Source organism: Paroedura picta, chromosome 7 (assembly GCF_049243985.1).
Source record: "Paroedura picta isolate Pp20150507F chromosome 7, Ppicta_v3.0, whole genome shotgun sequence".
NCBI classification, from domain to species: domain Eukaryota; kingdom Metazoa; phylum Chordata; class Lepidosauria; order Squamata; family Gekkonidae; genus Paroedura; species Paroedura picta.
The window spans coordinates 25313931-25339431 of NC_135375.1; the positions used below are offsets into that span (position 1 = coordinate 25313931).

The window sequence follows — 25501 nt, forward strand, 5'->3', positions numbered from 1 at the left end:
GGCTTTCTCTCAAAAAATGTGCAAGTTGGCAGCTTCCATTGCTCTCATAGTTCATGCAAAACTTGATCACAGCAGTTATGACTAGCCCTTTAATTACCAGCTGGGGAAATCCTGGAGATTCTTGGGGTGGAAAAAGCCAGGTTTAGGGAGTAGCCTCATAGAATACAACTCCATATTACAAGCTGGAGAATAATTGTAATTACTAAAGATCCCCAGGCCCCAACTGGAGATTAGCAACCCAGCTGTGATTCACTTGTCTGCCACACGCAAGCTAGATTTCTGTTCTTCTGGAGTCGGAGTGGTGACTGCATATGCAGACAGCTGGACCAAGCCGCGTTCCTCCTCATCTTTGTCCCCACGTGCAAATTCAACAGCTGTTCCCAGAACTTAGAAATGTCTATTTGGCCAGAGCGCACTTTGTGCAATCACAAGATGCACTGTCGCCAGATTTCCAGCATGCTTACTCAAAACTAACCCCCACCGAATACAATACTTTACTCCCAGATAAGAATTGCCCGGTTTTCAGCCATGCAGCCCGCGCGTGCTTATTCGGACGGAAATCCCACGAAGTTCAATGGCAACAAAACTGCAGCCATGCAACCCGCTCCTGGGCATTCTTACGAACAAATTCATAATGCACACGCCACGGGGTAGGCGCCTTTTATTCACAGAGAACCAGAAAGCAACACCAGCCGCTCTAACAATCCCAGAAAGTCAGGCAGCCTCGGCTTCGCGCGTGCGCACTCCACCAAGCCTACGGAGCAAAGCCAGCATTCCATTGCGTGCGCGCGCAGGGCCGTGCCGCCGCGACGGACTTCCTCTTAGACCTCACCTCCATAAAGGATCCCCACGCTGACGCGTCCCGGGGATTTACGCATGCGCCTTACCGCTGCGCGTGGGCGGCCACGTCATACTGCGCGCGCTTAGTACGGCGGAAGGGCAACGACGGAGAGGTTGGTGACGTCAGCTCAGGTCGCTTCTTCCAATGGGCGCTCCGGAGGTGCGCAGGCGCATTGAAGGAGACTCGCCTGGGGAGGGGGGTTGTTGGGAGTCCTGGAGGTTTCCCGAAGGCAGCGAAATTCGCTATTTGTGTGTATTTCCAGGTACCGAGAGGAGTCTGCCTTCGGCCGCGAGCCCTCAAAATGGAGAAGCTTCCCATGGCTTCTGACTGGGGGTGTCCATGCTAGTTCCCCAGACAACTGGGCTGCTGCTCCTACAGACGCCCTCTGCTTGGACCCCTCTCTGTGTGGGGGAGGGCACCTTTCCCTAGATCTCCCCTCCCATTCTCTGCTCTGGGGAGGGGGCTTCTAGGGACACGTGCAGAGGTGTGGCTTTCTCCTTTGGGCGGTCTCTAAGAGGAGCCAGAATGAAGCTGGTGCGGAAGGACATTGAAAAGGACAATGCGGGGCAAGTGACCCTGATCCCCGAAGAGGCTGAGGACATGTGGCACGCCTACAACCTGCTGCAGGTGGGTGACAGCTTGCGCGCTTCCACCTTCCGCAAGGTGCAGACCGAGTCTTCCACCGGCAGCGTGGGGAGCAACCGGATCCGCACCACACTCACACTGTGCGTGGAGTCCATCGACTTCGATTCGCAGGCGTGCCAGTTGCGTGTCAAAGGTACCAACATCCAGGAGAACGAGTATGTCAAGATGGGGGCTTATCACACCATCGAGCTGGAGCCCAACCGTCAGTTCACCTTGGCAAAGAAGCAGTGGGACAGCGTGGTGCTGGACAGGATCGAGCAGGCCTGTGATCCAGCATGGAGTGCTGATGTGGCAGCAGTGGTGATGCAGGAAGGGCTGGCCCACATCTGTCTGGTGACCCCCAGCATGACCCTGACCCGAGCCAAGATCGAGGTGAACATCCCTAGAAAGCGGAGAGGAAACTGCAGTCAGCATGACCGAGCCTTGGAGCGATTTTATGAGCAGGTGATGCAAGCGATTCAGCGCCACATCTCCTTTGATATTGTGAAGTGTGTGCTTGTGGCCAGCCCAGGCTTTGTGAGGGAGCAGTTCTGCGACTACATGTTTCAGCAAGCAGTGAAGACTGACAACAAACTGTTGCTGGAGAATCGCTCAAAGTTCTTGCAGGTAAGGGTAACTCAAAGTTATGTGCAAAACATGGAGTTAGTTAATGCATGGTAAAACAGTCTTTTATTCAATTGGTCTGTTGTTCTCTCTTAATTTATTTAGCCTGCTTGGGGAGGGTAGCATCAAGCAAACTTCAGCTCAGAGGAAGGGTACCTGTATTTGAAAAGCTTGTCCTTTCATGTTCCAATCCTAAACATGCATTCTTTGAAATAAATCACACTTAAGTGTGAGTTGCTTGCACATGAGTTTATTCAGGTCTGAGCTTATAAGCAATGTAGGAGAACTGGGATCATAGCAGTAAACATATTAATAATGATGGCAAAATGAACCAGTTCAGTACTCTTGTTGTAAGCTTAGCTTTCCCCTTTTCTTTTCCTGCTGTAAGTTTTTAAATTGTTCAAACTTCAGGCTAGAACAAGGAGCTAGAAAATCAGTATATACATATCTACTGTAGACCTGTGTCTGGTAGGCCAAACATGAAAGTATTGAAGCTTTGGGCATAAAAGTAATTTCAATATGTGCCTACATCTTGGTATTTGCCATAAAGCAGGCCAAAACCGTTGAGAGTTTATTGCAGGAACAGCTGTCATAACTTCCATTTAATTTTAGTTCTGATTGCTGGTGTCTGTTTAAAAGAAGAAAAAAGAGGTCTTAATTCCCAAGATTTTAAAATTTAGAATTTAGATTTTTTAACTAGTTTTGTAAATATATTTAGTTCACATTGCTGCTAAATGCTAGCAAATAAGAACCTGTATGAAACAATGACCAGTACGTTTAGTTGATTAAAATTCATTCTGCCCTGGTTCATGTAACATAATATCAAATAAACATACCATTAAAATTGCCTCTTATGTATTCTTAGCTATCAAATGCTTCAGATGCAAATTACTAGCATGTTAGCAAAGGATCTTTAAATGTTCATTACACGTAGGCAGGTATTTTATCTCACCATAGAGTCAAAAAGCAAGATATGTTGCCTGGTCCTGTGCACATGTAAGGAGTCATTCTCCCTTTGTTTGGGGAGTGTTGTTTCCTCATAAATGGGCCAAGTGTAAAATGTTACAAACCAAAGGTTTAGGATATCACTATTCTTAAATGCCAGTTGTTCTCAAAAGTAAATAACATACGTACAGTACTAATTAAAACATATTGGGCAAAATACTGAAGATCACCCTTATTATCTGTGGGCAAGGAATGCTGGAAGAAATATCTGTTTATTCTGTTTCTAGCCAGGCAAGGGTAGAGCAAAATTCCAGCAGTCAAAGTCAGTCTTGCATTTCTGTGGTTCCGAAGATAAAATCCGCATTGAATGATGTTTTGGTTTTAAGAACAGCAAATCTTGATTCTCCCATTGCTGTCAGCAATATATATTTAAATGTCTTGTTTTCTGGCTTCTAAAGCTTAGCCGGAGGGATACCACCTTGCTACAAGGGAGCCAAAGTTGAGATTTCCGGTGGAGTACTAAAAAGCGACAGACAGATAACTTTTTTTAAGTGGTCAATTTTTTGTGGGTGTCTTATTTTTCTTACTCTAGGTACACTCTTCTTCTGGACATAAATATGCATTGAAAGAAGCTCTGTGTGACCCAGCTGTGACTAGTCGACTTGCAGATACTAAAGCTGCTGGTGAAGTCAAAGCTTTAGATGATTTCTACAAGATGCTACAACATGAGCCTGACCGGGCTTTTTATGGTCTCAAGCATGTGGAAAAAGCCAATGAAGCCATGGCTATTGATACTTTACTGATCAGTGACGAACTCTTTAGGCATCAAGATGTACCTACGCGGAGTCGTTATGTCAAGCTAGTAGACAGCGTGCGAGAGAATATGGGTACTGTTCGCATCTTCTCTAGCCTTCACGTGTCTGGGGAGCAGCTTGGGCAACTTACAGGTGTGGCCGCCATCTTGCGTTTTCCTGTTGCTGAGCTTTCTGACCAGGAAGAAGAGTCTAGTTCTGAAGAAGATTGATGGCACCTTTTCCTTTAAGATAACAGGATGAACACAGCACTTCGGAGCTGCTTCTTCTGCATATTGTGAGCCTTTGTACTGTGCCTTACAAAGAACTTTTGAACATTTGGCATGCAAGGTGAGCATTTGGCATGGTGCTCATGGCAGCATATTTATATATTTTCCTTGCTGTGCTATTGATTATGATGGTTGTTGGTGCAAAGATGTAGATCTCTGCTTGCAAGGGCAGACTGAGAAGAACACTGAGTTTGTACAAGAAAATAAACCAAAACCAGAAAAAATCTCCTGTCTTGCTGAAGTATTTTCTGTATTCTGTGACGATATTGGTACCTATCTCCTTGGCCTTTTGACAAGTTTTTTTTTAAATCTAAAAGATTATAATCAGGTGTCCTTGCAACGCCTAGAATATATTGATGAATTTATGCCTTATATGTTGTTGGAGAGGTAAGAAAGCTGAATACCTAGGGGGCAGGGCAGACAAACTTAGGTTGGCTGGTGGGGAGGAAGGAGAGAAGGAAGCAGGAAAGGGGAAGAGGCCAGTATCATTCTACATATACTTTAAAGCTATTATGGCATGTCCTATTCCCTGCTGCCAACAGGAACACAACCTTTCAAATATTTAAAGAGAACAATCCTGTCCCCCGTCAACCTCCTCTTCTCCAGACTGAACATTCCCAAATCCTTCAGCCTGTCCTCAAAGGGCTTGGTCTCCAGGCCCTGGATCATCCTCGTCACTCTCCTTTGCACCATCTCAGTCTTATCCACATCCTTAAATCTCATAAAATCATACAGCTGGAAGAAGCCAAATGGGCCATCTAGTCCAACCACCCCCTCAGTGTAGGATCAGCTTAAAGCATCCATCTTGTTTGAGCAGTGTTTCCTAGTATGCTTTTCAAATGTTCATGCAAATGTCTGGTATTTGAAGCTGTTTGGTTCGTGTACTTGAAAAGCTTGCTGGTGTTTTCATTTATTTGACACTTCTTTTAAAATCGCACCAATGTTCCCCGGCAAATTTGTAAGGTGACAAAAGTTAATCTTTGGCAACAGTAAACAGCGAGTCATCGGGAAAAAAGCTACCACTTTAACATTTCTGCCAAGAGAAGACAGACTCTTCAGGTTGTAGTAGTAGTGTTAAGCTGCAACTGGATTACATTGTCTCCCCTGCCCTCCCCCCTTTAGAGCAGAGGTAGTCAACCTGTGGTCCTCCAGATGTTCATGGACTACATGGAAATTGTAGTCCATGAACATCTGGAGGACCACAAGTTGACTACCCCTGCTCTAGAAGTAGAGATAGGGGTTGGGGTTGAGGGGGGTTTTCCGCCATGTTGTTGGGTTGTTGGTCTACTGTATTGTATTTTTTTGTCCCTTGTAATAGGGTTTTAATAGGGGTTTTAACTGGACATCTGTAACCCACCCTGAGGTTACTTGGGAGTGGTGGGTAATAAATTTAATAATAATAATTAATAATGTACCAAGGTTGTTGAAATCCTTCATCACCAAAAAGAATTAAAAGTCTGCAGGGTGACTTACCAGACATTTTAAAATGAAAAGCAGTGGATTAAAACAATGTTAATGCTGCCAGACCTTCTGGTTTCACTCACTTGGCTAACTGTTCAGATTCTTCAGACTCAATCTGGGGGAGGAATAATGTTTCTGATAACTCTCCTGATCAGTACAAACTTGATTTTCAAGAGAGCTAACAAAGGTTCATTTTGCTGCCAAGCGACCTAACCAATCTATCCTAAAATGTAATAGTTTAACTCTTTTTGTAAGTTTCCAGCATGGAATATTGCTCTCATGGGCTCTGTGGGGTTTCGCCGTTTCTGCTCTTTGTGAATGTCACAGACACACACCAGTAGTCTCACAGGCGCAAATATTCAGAGCTGACTCTGTAATGAAATGCTTTTATATAATGCTCTAGGTCAGGGGTAGTCAAACTGCGGCCCTCCAGATGTCCATGGACTACAATTCCCAGGAGCCCCTGCCAGCATTCGCTGGCAGGGGCTCCTGGGAATTGTAGTCCATGGACATCTGGAGGGCCGCAGTTTGACTACCCCTGCTCTAGGTTAACCTGATGAGATGTAAAACCACAAAATGGAAAATATGCTATTAAAAGTACCTAGTAGAGGAATTTCATAGAGCCATTTGGGCGTTTTGTGGACAGAGCACTGTCTTTACTGGCATAGTCATGGACAGACTAAAGTGGCATTTATGCTGTGGTAGCAGTTGAGGCCAAAGTAACTTTTAAGAAGAGTTGGTTCTTATAGGCCTCTTTTCTCTACCTGAAGGAGTCTCAAAACGGCTTACATTCGCCTTCCCTTTCCTCTCCCCTCAACAAGACACCCTGTGAGGTGGGTGAGGTTGAGGGAACCCTGATATTACTGCTGGGTCAGAACAGCTTTATCAATGCTATGAGCCCAAGGTCAAAAATCTGGCTAGTCATTCAGAAGCCCTGCTAAGCAAAGGCAGGCCCCACCTGATCCAACTCACATTCTAAAAACACTTTGTGTGGGGGGGGTGCCATGGCAGGGATTCCTGTACGGGGGTAGCAATATATATATTTAAAATAAAATACATTGGTGTTTCATTAAAACAGTAGATTGTTTCACATAATCTTCAAATTCTTTTCTTTAAAAAAGTAAAAACTTTTCATGTATTTCAGGAGAGAACTATTTTGCTGGACTTTCGTCCAATACTCCACAACGTTTCTAGTTTTTCCATTATAAAACCTATTTTTTCCTCACAGCTTTCCTGTGCTGTCTAATATGAACAGATGTTTGAGAGGAGGGAGGGAAAATATTTTCGAAACTGGGTTGGAAACATTTAAAGTTACAAGATATTTTCTTTTTAGAGGAAATGTGTTCTCTTTTTGGTGTTCTTTTTTGTGTGAATGTGTGTTTTTTAAAATTGATGAACAATGTACTCTTTGGGGGTTGAAAGGTTCAGAATATTCCTTGTTAGCAGCAATTATCACAGCTTAAATGTTGTTAGGTTGCAAAGTCGTGTCCGACTCATCGTGACCCCATGGACAATGATTCTCCAGGCCTTCCTGTCCTCTACCATTCCCTGGAGTCCATTTAAGTTTGCACCTACAGCTTAAATAGGGATATTTAAAATGTATTTTGTCATTGTGATCACTTGTATAAAGTGATGTTAACCTTAACCCTATGTTAACCCAAAATCCCAAAAAGCCCTAAAATCCACAAAGCCACCAGTTCCACACCATCATAGAGTTCTGTGTTTGGGAAAGGTTTCTCTTCCAAATAGCTTCAGCACAGAAAATTTAACTGAGCTGTGATTTATTATATTTTCTTGTTAGCCATAGCATTGTAAAGCAATGAGCAATGTGAATAACTTAATACGCTCCGGCTTTAACTTGCTGAATTTGAAGAAAGCCTTCTCTTAAATCTGAACTAATCTTGGTTATTGAATCCAGGAGTCTTTGTGTGATATTAGATCTTTTTTTGCTGTGCTGAACAAGCATCTATTCTTCAGAAAAAGAATTCCCCTGTTGTTTTCTGTGGTTGCTTGGAAATTTACCAGGTCATTCTGCAAAGTTATGGGTAAGAAGCCAGAAGTACAATTAAACAAGAATTCTTTTTGTGACTTATCGGAATGAATAGATCTGGTAGCTGGAAAGCTGAAAGCTTTTTAGAAAGTTATATCTACTATGCTATCTACTATGTTCACTGTTATATCTTAAGCCACTTTGCATTCTGGAAGAGAGGAAGTCAGCTAATAAATGATTTAAATCACTACAAAATGCAAAGTAAATTAATACTTGTATTGGCTCTTTAAATAGCCAAACTCTGGTATTACTGGGATATCCGAAGTGCCAGTAAGTGCATGTTTTCAAATACCAACAACCTCTCCTATAGACTGACCATTTCCGCACTGAAGATTCGCCCTGTGTTTATTTCACAATGATTCCCACTTCTAGTGTTCGGAATTGCTCTCAGGTGTTCCACACCGTGATCACTGGCCTCCTTTTCCCCTTTTTTTGTTCAGAACCGAGCGCACCTTTTAGTTTCTGCACTTAAGCTGATGGACAGGAAATGGAAACTTTGTGGTATCCTTTCTCTCCCTCTTTCTCATGTGCCCAGTGTTGCTACGTAATGACTATATTCTGGCCTCAGAATGTCTCCTCCCCCTGCAGTTCAGAAATCACAGTGCCTTCAAACTTTTAAATTATTTTTATTGACCCCAATTGTGTTACAACGCTGAGGCATAATAATAGAGAGAACTGACTTTAGTGGAGATTAAAATGATGTTTGATATTTTTTTCTTCAATATTTTTGGGGGACACGCTGTGAGAGCACAGTAACATCTATACTGCAATAAAATGGTAACTTGTTCTTTTGGCCATTACTTGTTTCCTCCCACTCACGCGCAACACAAAAAGCCTTTTTTGGAAACTGAAATGCCTGATGGAGTTCCCTCATCACCAGCACCATCAAAGGTCTGTTCTAACCATGAGCATTGATTAGCCAAACAAAATCCCATGGCAACGTCATCTGCTCCTCCTCCCCAACTGTGGCCAAGATATGTTGATAATAAAGACCAGTGGTCCCCAACCTTTCTATCACCGGGGACCAGTCAACGCTTGACAATTTTACTGAGGCCCGGGGGTGGGGGATAGTCTTTTGCCGAGGGACATCGCCGCCGCCTGAGCCCATGTTCCACTTGCTTTCCCGCTGGCGCCCCTGACTTCCCGCTGTCTGCTGGGGGGTGCTACCAGCAGCAGCTATGCAGTGCCATGCCGAGGGGGAGCCCCAGCCATGGATGCCACCGGAGAGCACCAAAGGTGAGCTAGTGGCAGAGTGGCAGGACAGCCCCCGAGGCAGCAGCCAGGGAGGAGGACAAGGAGGAGCCACGGCCCGGTACCAACTGATCTACGGACCGGTCCCGGTCCCCGGACCGGGGGTTGGGGACCACTGATAAAGACCACACAAAACACAAAACATGCCCCCCCCCTTGTAGAAGAGATGTGTTAACAGTATCCAGACAGGAAACACAAATGTTCAGTTCTGTGTTTATGAAAAGGACATTGGATGAAGTACACCAATAGAATTGTATTGGTGAATTACTGTTCTCACTAACCCCTGCGGCATGGACAAAAGTGCCAATTCTCAAGGGGGCGGGGGAGGGGAGGGCCAACAGAAAAAATGGGGGGGGGGCGAATGGCAGCAGTAAAGAGATCTCTCTTCCAGGAGCCAAACATGTAATAGTATAACGCAATCAGCCTTTTTTTTTTTTTAATGTGAACAAAATTGGACAAGGAGGGGAGGGAAAGGAGGTTGACGAAAATGACGCTGCAGGGGGATGGGGAACAGTGGCAGCTACAGACCAAAAACCGTGCTGTGTGGCCTGGAATTAGAACCCATGTCAAAAAATGAAACAGGTGTACCTGGGGATTCTCTTTTAAGTGAGCAGGCAACTTGGGTCTTGTCTGAGAAGGCAGATTTTAGTGTGGAAATGGATGAAAAATTCAGCCCTTTAAAAACACAAATCTGAACGATATCACTAGTGCAGAAATGGTGTCACTACGTTATATTTTTAATAGTGAAAATCAAGAAGTAAAGACTGGTTTGTGTTCATTGTAATGCTGTGATTCCAACAGAACATATTCATTTATCTATAATTCAATTTCTTTTTCGAAATAAGAAAAACTTACATCTCTATTACTATTCCATGTATTTTATTTATTTTTATAAAATATTTTTACCCCCCCACACACACCTTTCCTCTTGGCTCACCCTTACATCTAATAACCAAAACAGTAATTTAAAACTAAGAGAAGGGTTGGGTTTTTCTATATCCTGCTTTTCATACCCAAAGGAGTGTCAAAGCAGTTTATAATCACCTTTCCTTCCTCTCTGCCCACAGACACCCTGTGAGGTAGGTGGGGCTGAGACAGCTCTAACAGCCACGAATAGCTAAAGGTCACCTAGCTGGCTGTTCATGGAGGAGCAAGGAATCAAACCTGTCTCTAGATTAGAGGCTCAACAAAATTTGAGTCCAATAATACTTTTAAAACCAACAAAGTTTTATTCAAGGGGTACACATGAAAGCTCATGCCTTGAATACATCTTTGTTGGTCTTAAAGGTGCTATTTGACTCAAACTTTGTTGTGGTACTTCAGACCAACATGGGAACCCACTTGAACCTAGATTAGAGGCTGCCATTCTTAACCTCTACACTAAGAGGTGTGTGTGGGGTGGGTGGAATCCAGACTATATTTTCCAAATGGAAATTGGAGCTTCCCTCCCTCTACTTTCAGCTGATGGACCTCCATGAAAAGTTCTCCTGGCAAATAGGACCCTGAGGAATGGCATGGAGGCTACGGTGATAAAGCAGAAACTGCCAATTTCATCTGGATCTAGCCTCCAAATACCTCCTCTGTCCTCATGCCTAACTTGTAAGACCAAATAACATATCATAGAATAATAGAAATGGAAGGGATCTCCTGAGTCATCTAGTCCAACTCCCTGAACTATGCAGGACACTCACAACCCTATGAAATCAGAGTCCAGTAGCAACTTCAAGGCATGAGCCTTGAATAAATCTTTGTTGGTCTTAAAGGCGCTACTGGACTCTGATTTTATTGTGCTACTTCAGACCAACATGGCTGCTCATTTGAATCTACTCACAACCCTATTGTTCATCCACTGTAACCTGCCACTCCCTTGATCCTTCGCAGAATCAGCCTCTCCATCAGATGGCTACCCAACTCCCACTTAACTTGACTATCTTCAGATTCATACCCTAAGCCAGCCGTTCTCAACTTTCTTACTGAAACTTTCTTCAGGCTTTGAGTAACCCCAGATGTAGTGTGATCATGCAGAACATGGCTGGGAAGCTATGTACTCCCCCACCTGAGGACCTTCAATTTCTCACCCCTTCCAGAACCATCATTGGCCATTTTCGGAGAGGGAGGTGCGCTGAAATGACCATGTATGGTCATATCACCTGATAAATGTTTAACAAATTTTAAATATATATATTTTAAATTAATTAACTCCTACCCATTCAGGAAACCCTTGCAGAGATGTCAGGAAACCCCAGGGTTTCATGAAACCCTGGTTGAGAAAGCGTGTCCTAAGCTATTCAGTATTCTTAGAATAGCTTGAATTTGTCCTGTAAGATACACTGCAGCTGTGTTTCCTTCCTGGAATCTTTGGTGTCCTCGTCATATACAGAACATTGACCTTTTTAACAGCCAGAGTCTTATATCGGTTTTGGGTTTACACAGTCGTTTTGTTGGGTGTGTATATTTTAATTTTTTTAATGAAGGTGCATCATCTTCTCCCCACAGATTCACAGCATTCTTGTCCATATGAACCCCTACAGCTTTATGCTTGCTATTTGATATAACTACATCCTATCACCAGCTGATACCTCTCGTCCCAGAGCTGTCTTCTACAGCAGACATTCCACTTGGCCATTATGCAATTAGAGTTTGTGCCTGGAATTGTTTATTTTCCTCTTCCTGGCCCCATTTCTTTTCCTCAAGCTGTTAGCTGCTAATTTAGTGATCCCATGGGCCTTGCTACTCTGGTTCTTGGTGCCAACGTCCTTCTTCCCCCGTATCAAGAACCATGGCTTTTATCACTTAATTTGAGCACTTTGTTCAGAAACAGATCTACCAGAAAGACTTATTTGGGAAGTAGTAGACTCCATGATGGGAGATTTATTTGTTTGGAAACAAATGATCAGCCCCATTACCACCACTGGCAGCCATCTGTTGGTTACGTGTGCCGTTTTAGGATGGTGCCACTGTCTGAATTTGAGCCCATAGAATATTTTGTCCAGAAGTTAATAGGTAGAACAGAGCAGTAGGTAAACTCTCAATGGAAGTTTACCATAAATAGTAGGCACATGTTTTCTCATGCATTTTTTGTTCTTGATGTTTTATGGAAATGTGTCATTCAATAGTAATCATTTTAAATAAAGGTCATCATGGGAGGCCTATCTGTGCTGCTGTTTTTTTTTAGGAAATAATAACTCTTGACCTAGGCTATGCCTGAAGGGTGTGCATAGTGTAGTGATTAAGAGCAGTGAACTGTAATCTGGAGAACTGGGTTTGATTCCCCAGTCCCCCACATGCAGCCAGCTGGGTGACCTTGGGCCAGCCACAGTTGTTTCAGAACTCTCTCAGCTGCCCACGCACCTCACAAGATGGCTTCTGTGGGGAGAGGAAGGGAAAGTGGCCTTACCTCCAAGGGAGGAAGGAGAAGAGATGGAAGGTCTTCTCATGCTAATCCTCCCCCATCTGGGACTTAGTCGAGGGCATGACTGGCAGAAATGGGATGTTTTAATATTGTATATGTTTTAAAGTCGTAGCCTGCCCTGAGCACTGGAAGGGTGAGATATAAATTTAAATATATATTATTATTTATTAATTGCCAGAAACCCTGCTCTGGCAAAGGACCAACTAGAAGTGCTAACAGAAGAGCTTAGATCATCTTCTACTTGATGGAAGTCACAGACTAGTTTCAGTTCATTAATCTGCCTGGAGAAGATTATATGAAAAGCTAAGATAAAGGCAGTCCAAGACCAAAGACTGAATCTTCCAGATTCCACTCTCTTTGCCCTAGAAAGAAATATTATCTTCTACAGCTGTGTTATTTCAGCTCTGGACATTCAATTAGCTTTGCCCTTCTTCTGAGAATCTCACCATTATGTACATTGACTTTCCCCCCCAATTACACTCACAACAGCCCTTTGAAATTATTTAGACTAAGAAACACCAACTAAACCCAGTGTAACTTGGTTTACTAGGAAAGTCCATCACTGAGCAGAGATTTTAACCCCCACGTCTCCATTGTCCAAATTCAGAAGTATAGTCATGACATTAAAGTGGCTGCAGGCAGCTGCTGATTTAGCTGGCATAATACTCTTTCTATTTGCTTTGACACAATTGTATCCATACACATGCTGAAGTAGCAATCAGTTGGAACGACGTCTGTGTTTCTGTGACTATTGAGGGTACATTTTGCAAAGAGGCTGGTGCTGGGGCAGAGCAGCTTTTATCCCTTCTTCCTGATGACTTTTTCCCTATGGAGTCAAGCACCAGCCTAGCAGCTGTTTATTCCCTTGTGGAGAGAATTTATGGATGGGAAAATGGAATCGAAGGAAGGAAGGAAGGAAGGAAGGAAGGAAGGAAGGAAGGAAGGAAGGAAGGAAGGAAGGAAGGAAGGAAGGAAGGAAGGAAGGAAGGAAGGAAGGAAGACTGCAATCAAGAAATCAGAAAGAGATTGAGATTGGGAAAGTCATCCATAAAGGAGTCAAAAAAGATATTTAAGTGTAGGGGGCTTTCACACACGCTAAGTAATCCAGCTGGATTTTACTGTGTGAAATGGGAAAATACACTTGCAAATGGTCTCTGAAGTGGATTGAAACTATGCTGCATGTGTGAAAGGGCCATTTAAGTGTTGCCGATGGCCAAGATCAAGGTAATCCATGCCATAGTGTGAAAGTTGGATAATGAAGAAAGTTGATAGGAAAAAGCTGGTTCATTTGGAATGTGGGGTTGGAGGACAGCTTTATGGGTAACAAGGAATACCAAAAAGACAAATACTGTAAGTGGGTTCTAGATCAAATCAAGGCTGAACTCTTTCCAGAAGCTAAAATGACTGAGGCCATTGTACTTTGGTCACATTGTGAGACAAGAGTCACTGGAAAAGACAATGATGGTAGGAAAAGTTGAAGGCAAAAGAAAAGAGGAAGATGGATTGACTCAGTCAAGGCACCTCTGGTCCTTAGTTTGTAAGAGCTGAGCAAGGATGCTAATGATAGGGCATTTTGGAGGCCATTAATTCATACTGTCACCATAAGTCAAAAGCAACTTGGCAGTACTTCATACGTTCATACACACCTTAAGCCAATTTTCTTATCAAAATTCCAGTGGCTGGATCCCGCAAAACAAATCATATAAAAGAGGAAATTATGCAGCATAATATATAGATTCACAGTGATCCAAACTGGATATACCAGGCATCATTAATATTATTTCTCCCAAGCGTAATTAATCTACCTTCGCCATAGATTGAAAGAGATACATTCAGTTCTCCGGTCTTCTTTCTGCCTCACATTCTGCTATATGCTTTTTCTTTTCATCAGTTCAGCTGCATCTTGCTCTGCCCTTCAATGTGAATGAGAAAGACACGATGACCTTCAGTGGCCCTGTGGAAGATATGTTTGGATATACCGTTCAGCAGTTTGAAAATGAAGAAGGAAAATGGTGAGGGGTTTTATATGTCTCTCTTCTGCATGCAATCCACTCCCCTTGTAAGCTTTCCCCATTTTCTGTTACAGAATTGTCTGCCGTGCTCTGTGATCATTGTCCTGCATATATTCAGATTTAAGCAACTGACTACATGTAACTATAAAATGCCAATTTTTAACTTACATTGCGTCAAAATTCTGTGCTGTATTGAGAAGATGAGAGTGGTTATTTTCATTTCCCAGGGTGCTGATTGGTTCTCCACTAGCTGGTCAACCCCAGAAGCGAACAGGAGACGTCTACAAATGCCGTGTGGGAAAGAACCATCGTTCACCGTGCGTAAAGCTGGACTTGCCACGTAAGACAGTAAACACCTTAGTCGAAATTCAGAGCTGGCCCTGCATAGAGATGGTTAAGGGTATTTTCTTCACAATTCTCACTTCACATGTGATGTTTTAATCTCCATGTAAAAATATATGGCTTGGATACTGCCTAGAGTTTCTACAGGATTAAGGTGAGGAGATTTTTGCTGATCCCTCCCCCATGGGAAACTTCTGATTCCTCAAGCTGTTCAGGGGAGGGGGGTCCCTCATTCCCCGAGACATTGCAGAATGCTTTGGGGGCTGCTGTGGGAACCATGTTTGAAATGCATTATGGGTGTTTATTATGTTATTAGTGCATAAGCATTATCATTCAGGCTGGTTCACATATTTAAGATTTTCTTATTCCCCCTCTGCACACACACAAGTTAGCCCACTCAACCACATGGGGAAAGAGTCATGTGAGCAGGGGTGGCACATGGAGAGCACTAGAGCAATTCCTGCAGTGTGAGGATGCCAGTCCCTAGGCAGGACCTGGGGATCCCCTGAAAATGTGCCTCATCTCCAGGCAACAGAGATCTGGGTAACCTTGGGATTGCCACAGCACTGATAAAACTGTTCTGATTGAGCAGTAATGTCAGGGCTCTTTCAGCCTCACCCACCTCACAGGGTGTCTGTTGTGGGGAGAGGAATGGGAAGGTGACCGTAAGCCACTTTGAGATTCCTTTGGGTAGAAAAAGCAGCGTAGAAGAATCAACTCTTTTTCTTCATCAGCAATATCCGGGCTCTCTCAGCCTCACCTAACTCTCAGGGTATCTGTTGTGGGCACTGAAAAACAGGGTATACAAACCAACTCTTCTCCATAATGGAGCCTTGTGATTGGGCCATGATCTTGGCTTTTTATTGGATACAACAAATAAGCAGGAGTGGTTCTTTATTGGCTACATTACAATCCTTGCCTTAGAATGACTGCAGGCATGGTTATGTGTCCACAATGTGCCTGTAGCCTTTTTCTGTGGTAGGCCCAGAGTGTATATAGAGGGCATCATTACTCAGTGCATTTAGAAAGGGATGTAAGACCATTTTATATCCGGGAGTATTTGGCGGAAGATAAACTGATTGTTCAGAGTTGGCTGCATTTTAATCTGTGCCTGGGTGTTGATCTGTGTATTGGTTTTGCTTGTTTTGTTTCGATCTTCTCTGGGGAGTTATTTTCCCCCCCTTCATCCTTGCAAATGGTTATTGTATTGTCAGCTGTCTTGAGTCTAAGGAGTTAAGGTGGGATGTGAGCATTTTAAATAAATAAATAGATTTCAAGGGAGGAAGTGATTTCCTGCAAGCCTCCTGGGTCCCTCCCCTGTCAGCAGTAACTCAGGTTTTTTGCCTTCTGTCAAACCATTTTGGCAACAAAGGCATGCAGGATGCACACAAGAGGGGGAGCAATGTCAATGTGTGTCCTTTCCTATCATCCTTCCACCTTTTCCTCGCTGGAAAACCATTTACGCTGCGGATCATGTTGATATCGCATACAATATTTGACTACTAGTAATAATAAGTCACTTAGTACATTTCCTCCTATTAGCAAGTTTTATCTCCCACAGTCATTCCGTTGCGGTTGTTATGACAGCCTCTGAGGGTCATGGCAAATATGTGAACTGGCAATCCAGACAAAATATCTGGGAAGAAAGCCAGGCTATTGACTTGTCCATTGGCAGTACAAGCGACAGGGAGCATGGAGGAGGAAGGGAAGCAGAAGCAAACTGGATTTTTATAGCAAGGATGGGATGCTTGGGTTTAGAGCAGGGGTAGTCAAACTGCGGCCCTCCAGATGTCCATGGACTACAATTCCCAGGAGCCCCCTGCCAGCGTTCGCTGGCAGGGGGCTCCTGGGAATTGTAGTCCATGGACATCTGGAGGGCCGCAGTTTGACTACCCCTGGTTTAGAGAAACCACTGTGTAATTTCACATTCTGTTCCCCCCCCCCACACACACACACACTTAAAAATGTTGCTCTATTTATAGATGACATATCCATTCCTCAAGTTGCGGAAGTAAAGGAGAACATGACCCTTGGAGCGACTCTAGTGACAAATCCCAAAGGGGGATTTCTGGTGAGAAAATACTTTCTACAAATCTAAAGCAAGCTTATATTTATAATGTTTTTTTTTTACAAGAGGAGGAGCTGCTAGGACTTGGGGTGGAAGGGAAGTCTGGCTCCCCATTTCTCCCGTATGCCATCAGCTCCTTCACTCTGCTCACCCTCTTAGGGTTGCCAACTCCTGCTTGATAACTATCTGGAGATTTAAGTAGCAGAGCCTAGAAATAGTGAAGTGTGGAGAGGTGAGGGACCTCATCAGAATATAATGCCATACAGACCACCTCGGAAGCTGCCCTTTTCTCCAGGGAGACCCATCTCTGCTGTCTGGAGATCAGTTGTAATGCTGGGAGAACCAGGATCTATGTAGCAAATTGGTTGCGGAATGAAAAAATGTCATTTTAAATAGTGGAATTTGTTGTTATGCATACCTGCCTTTGTAGTGGAATCCAGTTGCGTTTCTATCATTTCCCACAGTTTTCCGGTCTTGGCAAAAATTGCTAGCCAGGAAGCAATATTGCCGAGCTTTGTCCCGTCCCTGGCCGTCAGGCAGCCAATGGGCAGCCGTTATCATGCTCCCAAAAAGCCCCTTTCCCTTTAAGGAAGGTTTTAAAAAAACAACAACACATGTTGCAACGAATCTGTGTTGATTCGTTGCAACGGAGAGACCCATCTAGCTAGCAGGTGATGTTTGAGCTGCCGTTTCATCATTGCCACTCTCCCCCCCAAGTGAAAAAAAAAATAGGGCCCCCCCGCACGGGCGCGATTTTCTGCCGAAAATAGAGTGAAAAATAAAGGGAAAATAAACCAGCAAAAAGGGCTGTGTGTTGCTTGGTGCTTGGTGACTTAAAACAGCTCTGGGGAGGGACTGCAGCCAGGGAAGCCTCGCTGGGTAAACGAAGGCTCGCCGGTGCGTTGATCTCCGCTCGCTCCGAGAAAAAAAAATGGCGATCACTTCGCCGGAAGATCAGAGGAGAGAGCTAGGGGGAGGGACTTTGCAGAAATTGCAACAATGGTAATGCACAGAACTTTCCCGCTAGTGTTGCAGATTGGTTGCAAGAGTGTAGCGCTTTCCGGACGGTGAATCCACTTTTGGGGATTTCCCTGAAAGCGCTACAATGAAGCGCTTTTTGCGGATCGGTTTCAGGAGTGTTGCAGATTGTCAACGATGTTGTGCATAACAGCAAAACAGTAGCGATTTCAATTTGCAACCATGGTGCAATTTTGAACGAGTGCGGAATGGCCCCCAGTCCCAGCCTGGAGGTTGGCAACCATGCCTTCCTCCTTGTCTAGGGTGCCTCTGAGGAGCAGCCTGAGGCTGCTTTCATTCATACTAGACAGTGCCCTTTTAAGGCTCTTGTAATGCACAGTCAGCAATGGTTTGCAACTGGGTTTTCCTGTGTGAAACACCGGAATTCCCAGCTGAAGTCCATTGAAAGGGCACTGGCCAATATGTGTGAAAATCTCCAGGTAGGTTCCTCACCATCTATTCCCATTATTGTGACAATCCAAAGTACTAGCTATGGTGGAGAAGGGGCAGCGAGATTTAATTGTAGTTTCCCCCCCCCCCCTCTTTTACCTCCTGAAAGCATTTAAAAGATTTCCCTTTCAATGGGAAAACCTTGATGAACATTTGGATGCGCAGAGAGGAATGAGTCAGAAATGTCCTTGGGGAGCCTAATGTGGCTTGCAGGCTGCCAGCAAAGTTACACTGAGGTAATTTGGGGCTCTGGACTAATTATGTCATGGGTACCACCCTTTAGGTCAGGGGTAGTCAAACTGGGGCCCTCCAGATGTCCATGAACTACAATTCCCATGAGCACATGGGCCCATGGGCTCATGGGAATTGTAGTCCATGGACATCTGGAGGGCCCCAGTTTGACTACCCCTGCTTTAGATCATAAGTTATTCTTCAAATGTGGCATCACAGGCTGCTTTGAGGAGGGGGGCGGGCAGATTGTATCTGTATCTCTGCCCAAAGTCTGCTTCTGACAGCAATGCTGGTGGTGAGCAGGCGAACCCGAAACAATTGAAGGCGATCTCTGCACCGCAACATAAACATCTCCGAATGTGACATCGCTTTGATGTGCCATGTGTTTTACGTTACTCTTTCATGCTTCAGCAAGGATATTGTTGGTCAAAGTAAAAGAAAAAAATCGGAAAGAATTATTATAAAGTTCCAGAATGCTTAATTTTTTTTTTAAACGGTGCCATTTTCTCCTTATTGAAGGCATGTGGGCCACTGTATGCTTACAAATGCGGACATTACCATTACACAACCGGCATCTGTTCTAACGTCAGCTCCACTTTTGAAGTTGTCAATTCTATTGCCCCATCAGTGAAAGGTATGTGAAGGGAAGGCTTCCTCTTCTTTGTGTTGAAAGTACTGAGCCTTGAGAAAGGCAGATGTATACACAGAGGCATACCAAGAGCGTAAGCTGTTCATCAAGGCAACTAGCATGACCAAGTTAAGTAAATGTTATCATTGTCAGTATACAGCCTAACTACTCACTATCTCTGGAATTCATCTTCGCATAAACAGAGTGCCGGATGCTATGCCATGACCTAATATCAGTGATAAAAATAATCTTCTAGCAGTGATCTAGTGCAAGCCTAAACACAGTTGTGCTCTTTCAAATCCCTTGAAATCCTTGAGGTTAGAATGGTGTGAGTCGGTGATCCCAAACCTTGCTCCAGCCCATGGGCACCTTTGGAATTCTGATTCTGCGGGGGGGGGGGGGGGGGATAGGGCGCGAGGCGCCCCCTCAAGTATGTGGGTCCCAGAAGGCAAAGGGTCAATTACTTCTTGAGGCATGAAAGAATCTTAGGAGAACTGACCAGTGTACTGATGCTAACTTTATAGCAATAGTAGTATGATTTGTCCAGAACAAATGATAAGGAAAAAGGAGACCAAGATAGAGGAAGTTGTTCTCCTGATCAATCTGATGGCAGTTCATAGATGAGGATAAATGGCATGAAGGCGCAACTTTACGACAAAATACAACTTTGGTCTTTTGATAGTTGATATCTAAGGGTTCCTGGAAGCAATAAGATTTAAACGCATCTTAAACCAACCCAAGACTGAGATATCAACATGGCATCCTCAGCATATAACAGATGGCCACCACAAGAGGTAGAGCCACCCACAAAGTTATAGAGTTGGAAGGGGCCACACAGGCCATCTAGTTCAACCCCCTGCTCAATGCAGGATCAGCCTAAAGCATCCAAGATAAGTATCTGTCCAGTCACTGCTTGAAGTCTGCCAGTGAGTGGGAGCTCACCACCTCCTTAGGCAGCTGTGATTCCACTGCTGAATAACTCTGACGAGGGAATTTCCCCCCTGATATCTAGCCGATATTGTTCTCCAGTAGTTTAAACCCATTACTGCAGGTCCTATCCTGTGCTGCCAACAGGAACCGCCCCCTGCCCTCTTTCAAGTGACAACTGGATATTCAATCAAACTGCTCAAGGAAGGCAGCTATAGGGAGTTATAGGGCAAGAGAAGGGGATGGGGAGAATGAAGAAACACCACAGGTGCATAGCATCAAAACCTACCCACAAAAAAAGGAAAAGACAGGAACTTCCCCAAACTCCGCCTTCCTCAGACTCCACCCCTCCCAAACCCCCAATTATTTCCCCCCAAACCCCCAATTATTTCCCAATCTGGACCTGGCAGCCCTACATATATGTTTTCTTTTCCTTTCCCAGTTTTGCTCTTCAGGATTATATTACTTCCCAAAGCTCTCTTTCTCAGAAAACATAGTTCAGGAACATGTGGATTTGTTCCTTCCTTTTCTATTCATATTTCTAAATTTTGGCTGAAGAGGAGTATAAACGAAGCCAAATTGACCATATTTCTTTATTCTGTCTGAGTCATCCCAGGGTGCGGGTGGGGGGAAGAGCGGCTGTTTTCAGTTGTTTCATATTTTTTCCATGCCCATGTGACCAATCCTGGTTCTTTCCACACATGGCTATGTCCTGCAAGAGCCTGAAAGATCTGGACCCAGATCCTGGATGGGTGAGAGGGACTCCAGTGTTTAAAAGCCCCATTATAACCATATCTTTTAATGCTTAGTTCATATTGTGTTTGCTTTGGGGAAAGAGAATAAAGAATGTCCTAAATCCTTTAAAAATATTTCAGCTTTCCCCTGGAACATGTGGCTTGGGTAAGGCCCATCTGGGATGTACTTTATCAGCCTCATATATTCCCTTCTCCCATCTGAATGCAAATTCCACCCCAACTGACTATTGTTCAGTGTTGCAGCTGCATTGATATTATGACTGCCTCTAGTGCAACTCTGATTTGCAAACTCGTTTTTAATCCTGGGTTTGTGTCTTCTCTGGACCTTTCTTACTATAATTATTTAGAACTTTTTTGTTCCGAAGTACTTTTTCATACCACACCTATCATCTCCTTACGGTCCACAAAGAGTGGAGAATTTTGCTTTGGTGGGATAGTGGAAATGGTTGATGCTTTCTTGTTCAGTAGTTCTATTTTTGTAGTATTTTTAAATGTATATGTAGTTTGGCTGACTGTTCTAGGAAGGAAAGGAATTGAGCCTTTCTTTTATCCAGTTTCTGCTTGCCGAGACCCTGCATGGAATGTTCGCAGTTGTCCTTGCAGAAGCTCCAAAACATGAGATGATATTGGTTTGTGGAAGAAGACTGAACAAATAATGAGGCTGTGATTTTTAACATATTTGTCTGAATAAGTTCCATGAAGACATAGAAGTGTTTCCTTTCAAGACACAGAAGTGTTTCCTTTCAAGCACAATAAAATCAGAGTCTTGCACTCGAAAGCTCATGACCTGAACAAATCTGTGTTGGTCTTCAAGGTGCTACTAGACTCTGATTTTATTGTGCTACTTCAGACCAACACGGCTACCCATTTGAATCTATCCTTTCAAGCAGAGTACTATAGTCTAACTTTAGTGTCAGTTCAAAATCATTTAGATTATTATTGTGATGGTGTACTGAATACTTCCTTATAACCAGGAAGATCTCGCACCTTCCCCCTCCAGCCGACCTAAACATCTGGTCTACCCATTATATCCCCATGGCATAAATTTCTTGAGGCCGGGTGGAGGGTTAAGGGAAGAGGTTTTTATTGCCACTGTTGTGCTATGGATTTGGCTGTACTGGGTTTTCATAGAATCATAGAATCATAGAGTTGGAAGGGGCCATACAGGCCATCTAGTCCAACCCCCTGCTCAATGCAGGATCAGCCCAAAGCATCCTAAAGCATCCAAGAAAAGTGTGTATCCAACCTTTGCTTGAAGACTTCCAGTGAGGGGGCGCTCACCACCTCCTTAGGCAGCCTATTCCACTGCTGAACGACTCTGACTGTGAAATTTTTTTTTCTGATATCTAGCCTATATCGTTGTACTTATAGTTTAAACCCATTACTGTGCGTCCTTTCCTCTGCAGCCAGCAGAAACAGCATCCTGCCCTCCTCCAAGTGACAACCTTTCTTAAAGAGGGCTATCATGTCCCCTCTCAACCTCCTTTTCTCCAGGCTGAACATTCCCAAGTCCCTCAACCTATCTTCATAGGGCTTGGTCCCTTGGCCCCAGATCATCCTTGTCGCTCTCCTCTGTACCCTTTCAATTTTATCTACATCCTTCTTGAAGTGAGGCCTCCAGAACTGCACACAGTACTCCAGGTGTGGTCTGACCAGTGCCGTATACAATGGGACTATGACATCTTGTGATACTGATGTGATGCCCCTGTTGATACAGCCCAAAATGGCATTTGCCTTTTTTACCACTGCATCACACTGTCTGCTCATGTTTAGTTTATAATCCACAAGTACCCCAAGGTCTCGTTCACACACAGAGTTACCTAAAAGCATATCTCCCATCCAGTAGGCATGCTTTTCATTTTTCTGACCCAGATGCAGAATTTTACACTTATCTTTATTAAATTGCATCTTGTTCTCATTTGCCCATTTTTCCATTGTGTTCAGATCTCGTTGAACTCTGTCTCTATCTTCCGGAGTATTTGCCAGTCCTCCCAATTTGGTGTCATCTGCAAACTTGATGAGTAGTCCCTCTACCCCCTCATCTAGATCATTAATAAATATGTTAAAAAGTACCAGACCGAGCACTGAGCCCTGAGGTACTCACCTCCCTCCAGTCTGATGAAACACCATTGACAACAACTCTTTGAGTGCGGTTCTCTAACTAATTCCCTATCCACTTAACTATCTGAAAATCCAGACTGCAGTCCTTTAGTTTTAGTGATGGGGTTTTATTGGGAACTTTATTATGTATTGTGGCCTGCCACAAGCAGTTTGGGAGTGACAGGATATAAATCTGTAAATAAATAAATACCCATAATTCACGTTGCAGAATGCCAGACTAAGCTGGACCTTGTCATCGTTCTTGACGGCTCTAACAGTATTTATCCTTGGGACAGAGTGAGATTGTTTTTGTACCAGCTGCTGAAAAATATGAATATAGGTCCACAACAGACTCAGGTATGTTGAAGTAGACACTTTATTCCCTCTGTGGTGTAGGTTCTGAATAAGTCAGATGTCATCTCAATGATATTTACATTATGGGTATATATATTTAAAAATGCTGGGCAGATGGGAAACTTTTCATACCTTAGCTTAATCATATGAGATGTGGTGCTATCAAAGGAAACCAGAAAAGTGTATCAAGAACAAGTTTGAAGGTGCCTGATATTGAGTTAGCTCTCCAGGGGCTCAGGTAGACATCTTTTACATCACCAAATGCTTTATTGGGAGATACCAGGGTCAGAGTCAGAGGTGGTTTCGCCTAGTAGTACTTGTAGCATGTGTTATGGGCTCTGCAGTTCCAGGGGCCCTGTGGTGCTATATGATTGGGGGGCTTCATACTGTGCTTCTTATGGTGTCTTTATACTTATGTGGCTTGTAGACCACAAAATGAAAAAACAAAGAATTTCTCAGTTACCTCCAAAGTTCCAATGATCCATGCATTCACAAAAAATCTTTAAAAAAATCTAAAGTCATCCACTAGGAAGGTTATTTAAGCAGCAAAGTATGTCTTTCAGGTTGGAATTGTTCAGTATGGAGAAAATGTGACACATGAATTTAACCTCAACTCTTACACAACCACAGAAGATGTGCTTGTTGCAGTCAATAAAACTATTCAGAGAAAAGGTCTTCAAACTATGACAGCTCTTGGAATTGACACAGCAAGGTAGGTCATAAAATATGGACTTACTGTATCAGCCACCAGCCTTGTTGCCAGAGAGCCAGTTTGGTGTAGTGGTTAGAAGTGCGGACTTCTAATCTGGTGAGCCGGGTTTGATTCTGCGCTCCCCCACATGCAACCAGCTGGGTGACCTTGGGCTCAACACAGCACTGATAAAGCTGTTCTGACCAAACAGTGATATCAGGGCTCTCTCAGCCTCACCTACCTCACAGGGTGTCTGTTGTGGGAAGAGGAAAGGGAAGACTACTGTAAGCTGCTTTGAGACTCCTTCGGGAAGAGAAAAGCAGCATATAAGAACTAACTTATTATTATTATTACTATTATTGTTACTATTATTGTTACTATTGTTATTATTATTGAATTTTCCCAAGTATGCATATTGATGTAATCCTCAAGTTAATTTTCATATCCACTAATATATGGTGATGATATCCATGCCTTCATCAGCACTTAATTGAAGTGAGTGGTTTTAGGAGGGTGTAACTTGGATTAATCAATATTAATCCTGTCTCAAAAAGGCCCCTATATTATAGTTTTGGTCATATGAAACTTTATTTAAATTAGTTGATTAAAATGTAGCTGGATAATCAATTCCAATAATTAGTTATTATATTAACAGCCCCTTCTACAAATATGTAAATAAGTTAAAGGCAATGGGTCGGTTCCAGTGAGCCTTTCTATTGACAAAAAAGGAAGGAAAGGGTTTTCTTTGAGCACCAAAAAGGTTATGTGGGTAATCGTAGGAACTGCATGGGCAAAAGCCATGTAGGACAGGGGTCAAAGTTAGGAGAACTAGGGAAGACTGAACAAAAGAGCCAGCTGGAACCAACCCAATGTTTGGATTTACAGAAGTGCTGGCTGAGGAATTCTCGCTTTGTGGTCAGATTGTACCACAGGAGGTAATGGTACATTTCTAACATAACTGTCTCTAACAACTCAAAGAAACAGGCAACTCTTCTCTTTTGATTCTGAGCCATTTAACCCAAACAGCTGTGCAGCAGTCCCCCACTGCTCAGCTGTTTGGAAACCCGTGAGGATCTTCGATTACCCAGAAAAGCAAACTCTTGATATGAAGCAAAAAATTTCATTTATTGAGCAAGAAAGTACTATCATCAAAACATAGTCGAAACTGAGGTCTTCACTTATATCCCAAACCCTGCTTTCCCCCTCCCATGAGAATCCAGAGAAAGTGGGTGAACATCAAATAGCCATAACACTCAGATAAGGGAATTCGGCTCCAAGAGGAAAGGGGGGAGGGAGGAGAAGATGGGTCGGTTAAGGATGAGAAGGGGTGGAATGCAGGAAGGAACATCAGGGTCCATAAGCAAAGCAAAGGAGACAAGCTGCTCCCAACTCCTACAGAGCTGATACTCTACATAAACATCACTAAATAATGGCAGAAACAAGAGGGTTCTGACATCACCCCAGCAGCATTCTGTTCTTCATGAACTGCCAGAAACCACCACGAACTGCATCAAAATTCATGGAAGTTCATGGCAGTTCTTCAGTTTGCAAACATTGCTTCGTGAACAACAAACTAGCCAAAATTTGTGATGAACTTGAGTTCATCAGCTGGTTTGTTTCTATCCTTAATACGTACG

General features: G+C 43.6%; 2 protein-coding genes and 1 long non-coding RNA gene across 3 annotated transcripts in view; 2 read left to right on the top strand and 1 right to left on the bottom strand.

Moving 5' to 3' along the window:
• LOC143842224 (uncharacterized) overlaps positions 1–954 on the bottom strand; it is a 26639-nt gene extending 25685 nt beyond the window's left edge. Inside the window, exon 1 of the long non-coding RNA XR_013233027.1 lies at positions 833–954. This is a non-coding gene — a long non-coding RNA (uncharacterized LOC143842224). The remainder of the gene's footprint in view (positions 1–832) is intronic.
• Positions 1–25501, top strand: part of ITGA1 (integrin subunit alpha 1) — a 74684-nt gene that overhangs the window by 10340 nt on the left and 38843 nt on the right. Inside the window, exons 2-7 of the mRNA XM_077347090.1 lie at positions 14181–14301; positions 14529–14641; positions 16626–16714; positions 18929–19043; positions 23049–23176; positions 23737–23885. Of these exons, the coding sequence (XP_077203205.1) occupies positions 14181–14301; positions 14529–14641; positions 16626–16714; positions 18929–19043; positions 23049–23176; positions 23737–23885 (715 nt within the window). The remainder of the gene's footprint in view (positions 1–14180; positions 14302–14528; positions 14642–16625; positions 16715–18928; positions 19044–23048; positions 23177–23736; positions 23886–25501) is intronic.
• On the top strand, positions 923–5219 carry PELO (pelota mRNA surveillance and ribosome rescue factor). The gene is made up of 2 exons (XM_077347091.1): positions 923–2092; positions 3627–5219. The coding sequence occupies exons 1-2, from the start codon at positions 1367–1369 to the stop codon at positions 4056–4058; spliced, it is 1158 nt and encodes a 385-aa protein (XP_077203206.1). The 5' UTR covers positions 923–1366; the 3' UTR covers positions 4059–5219.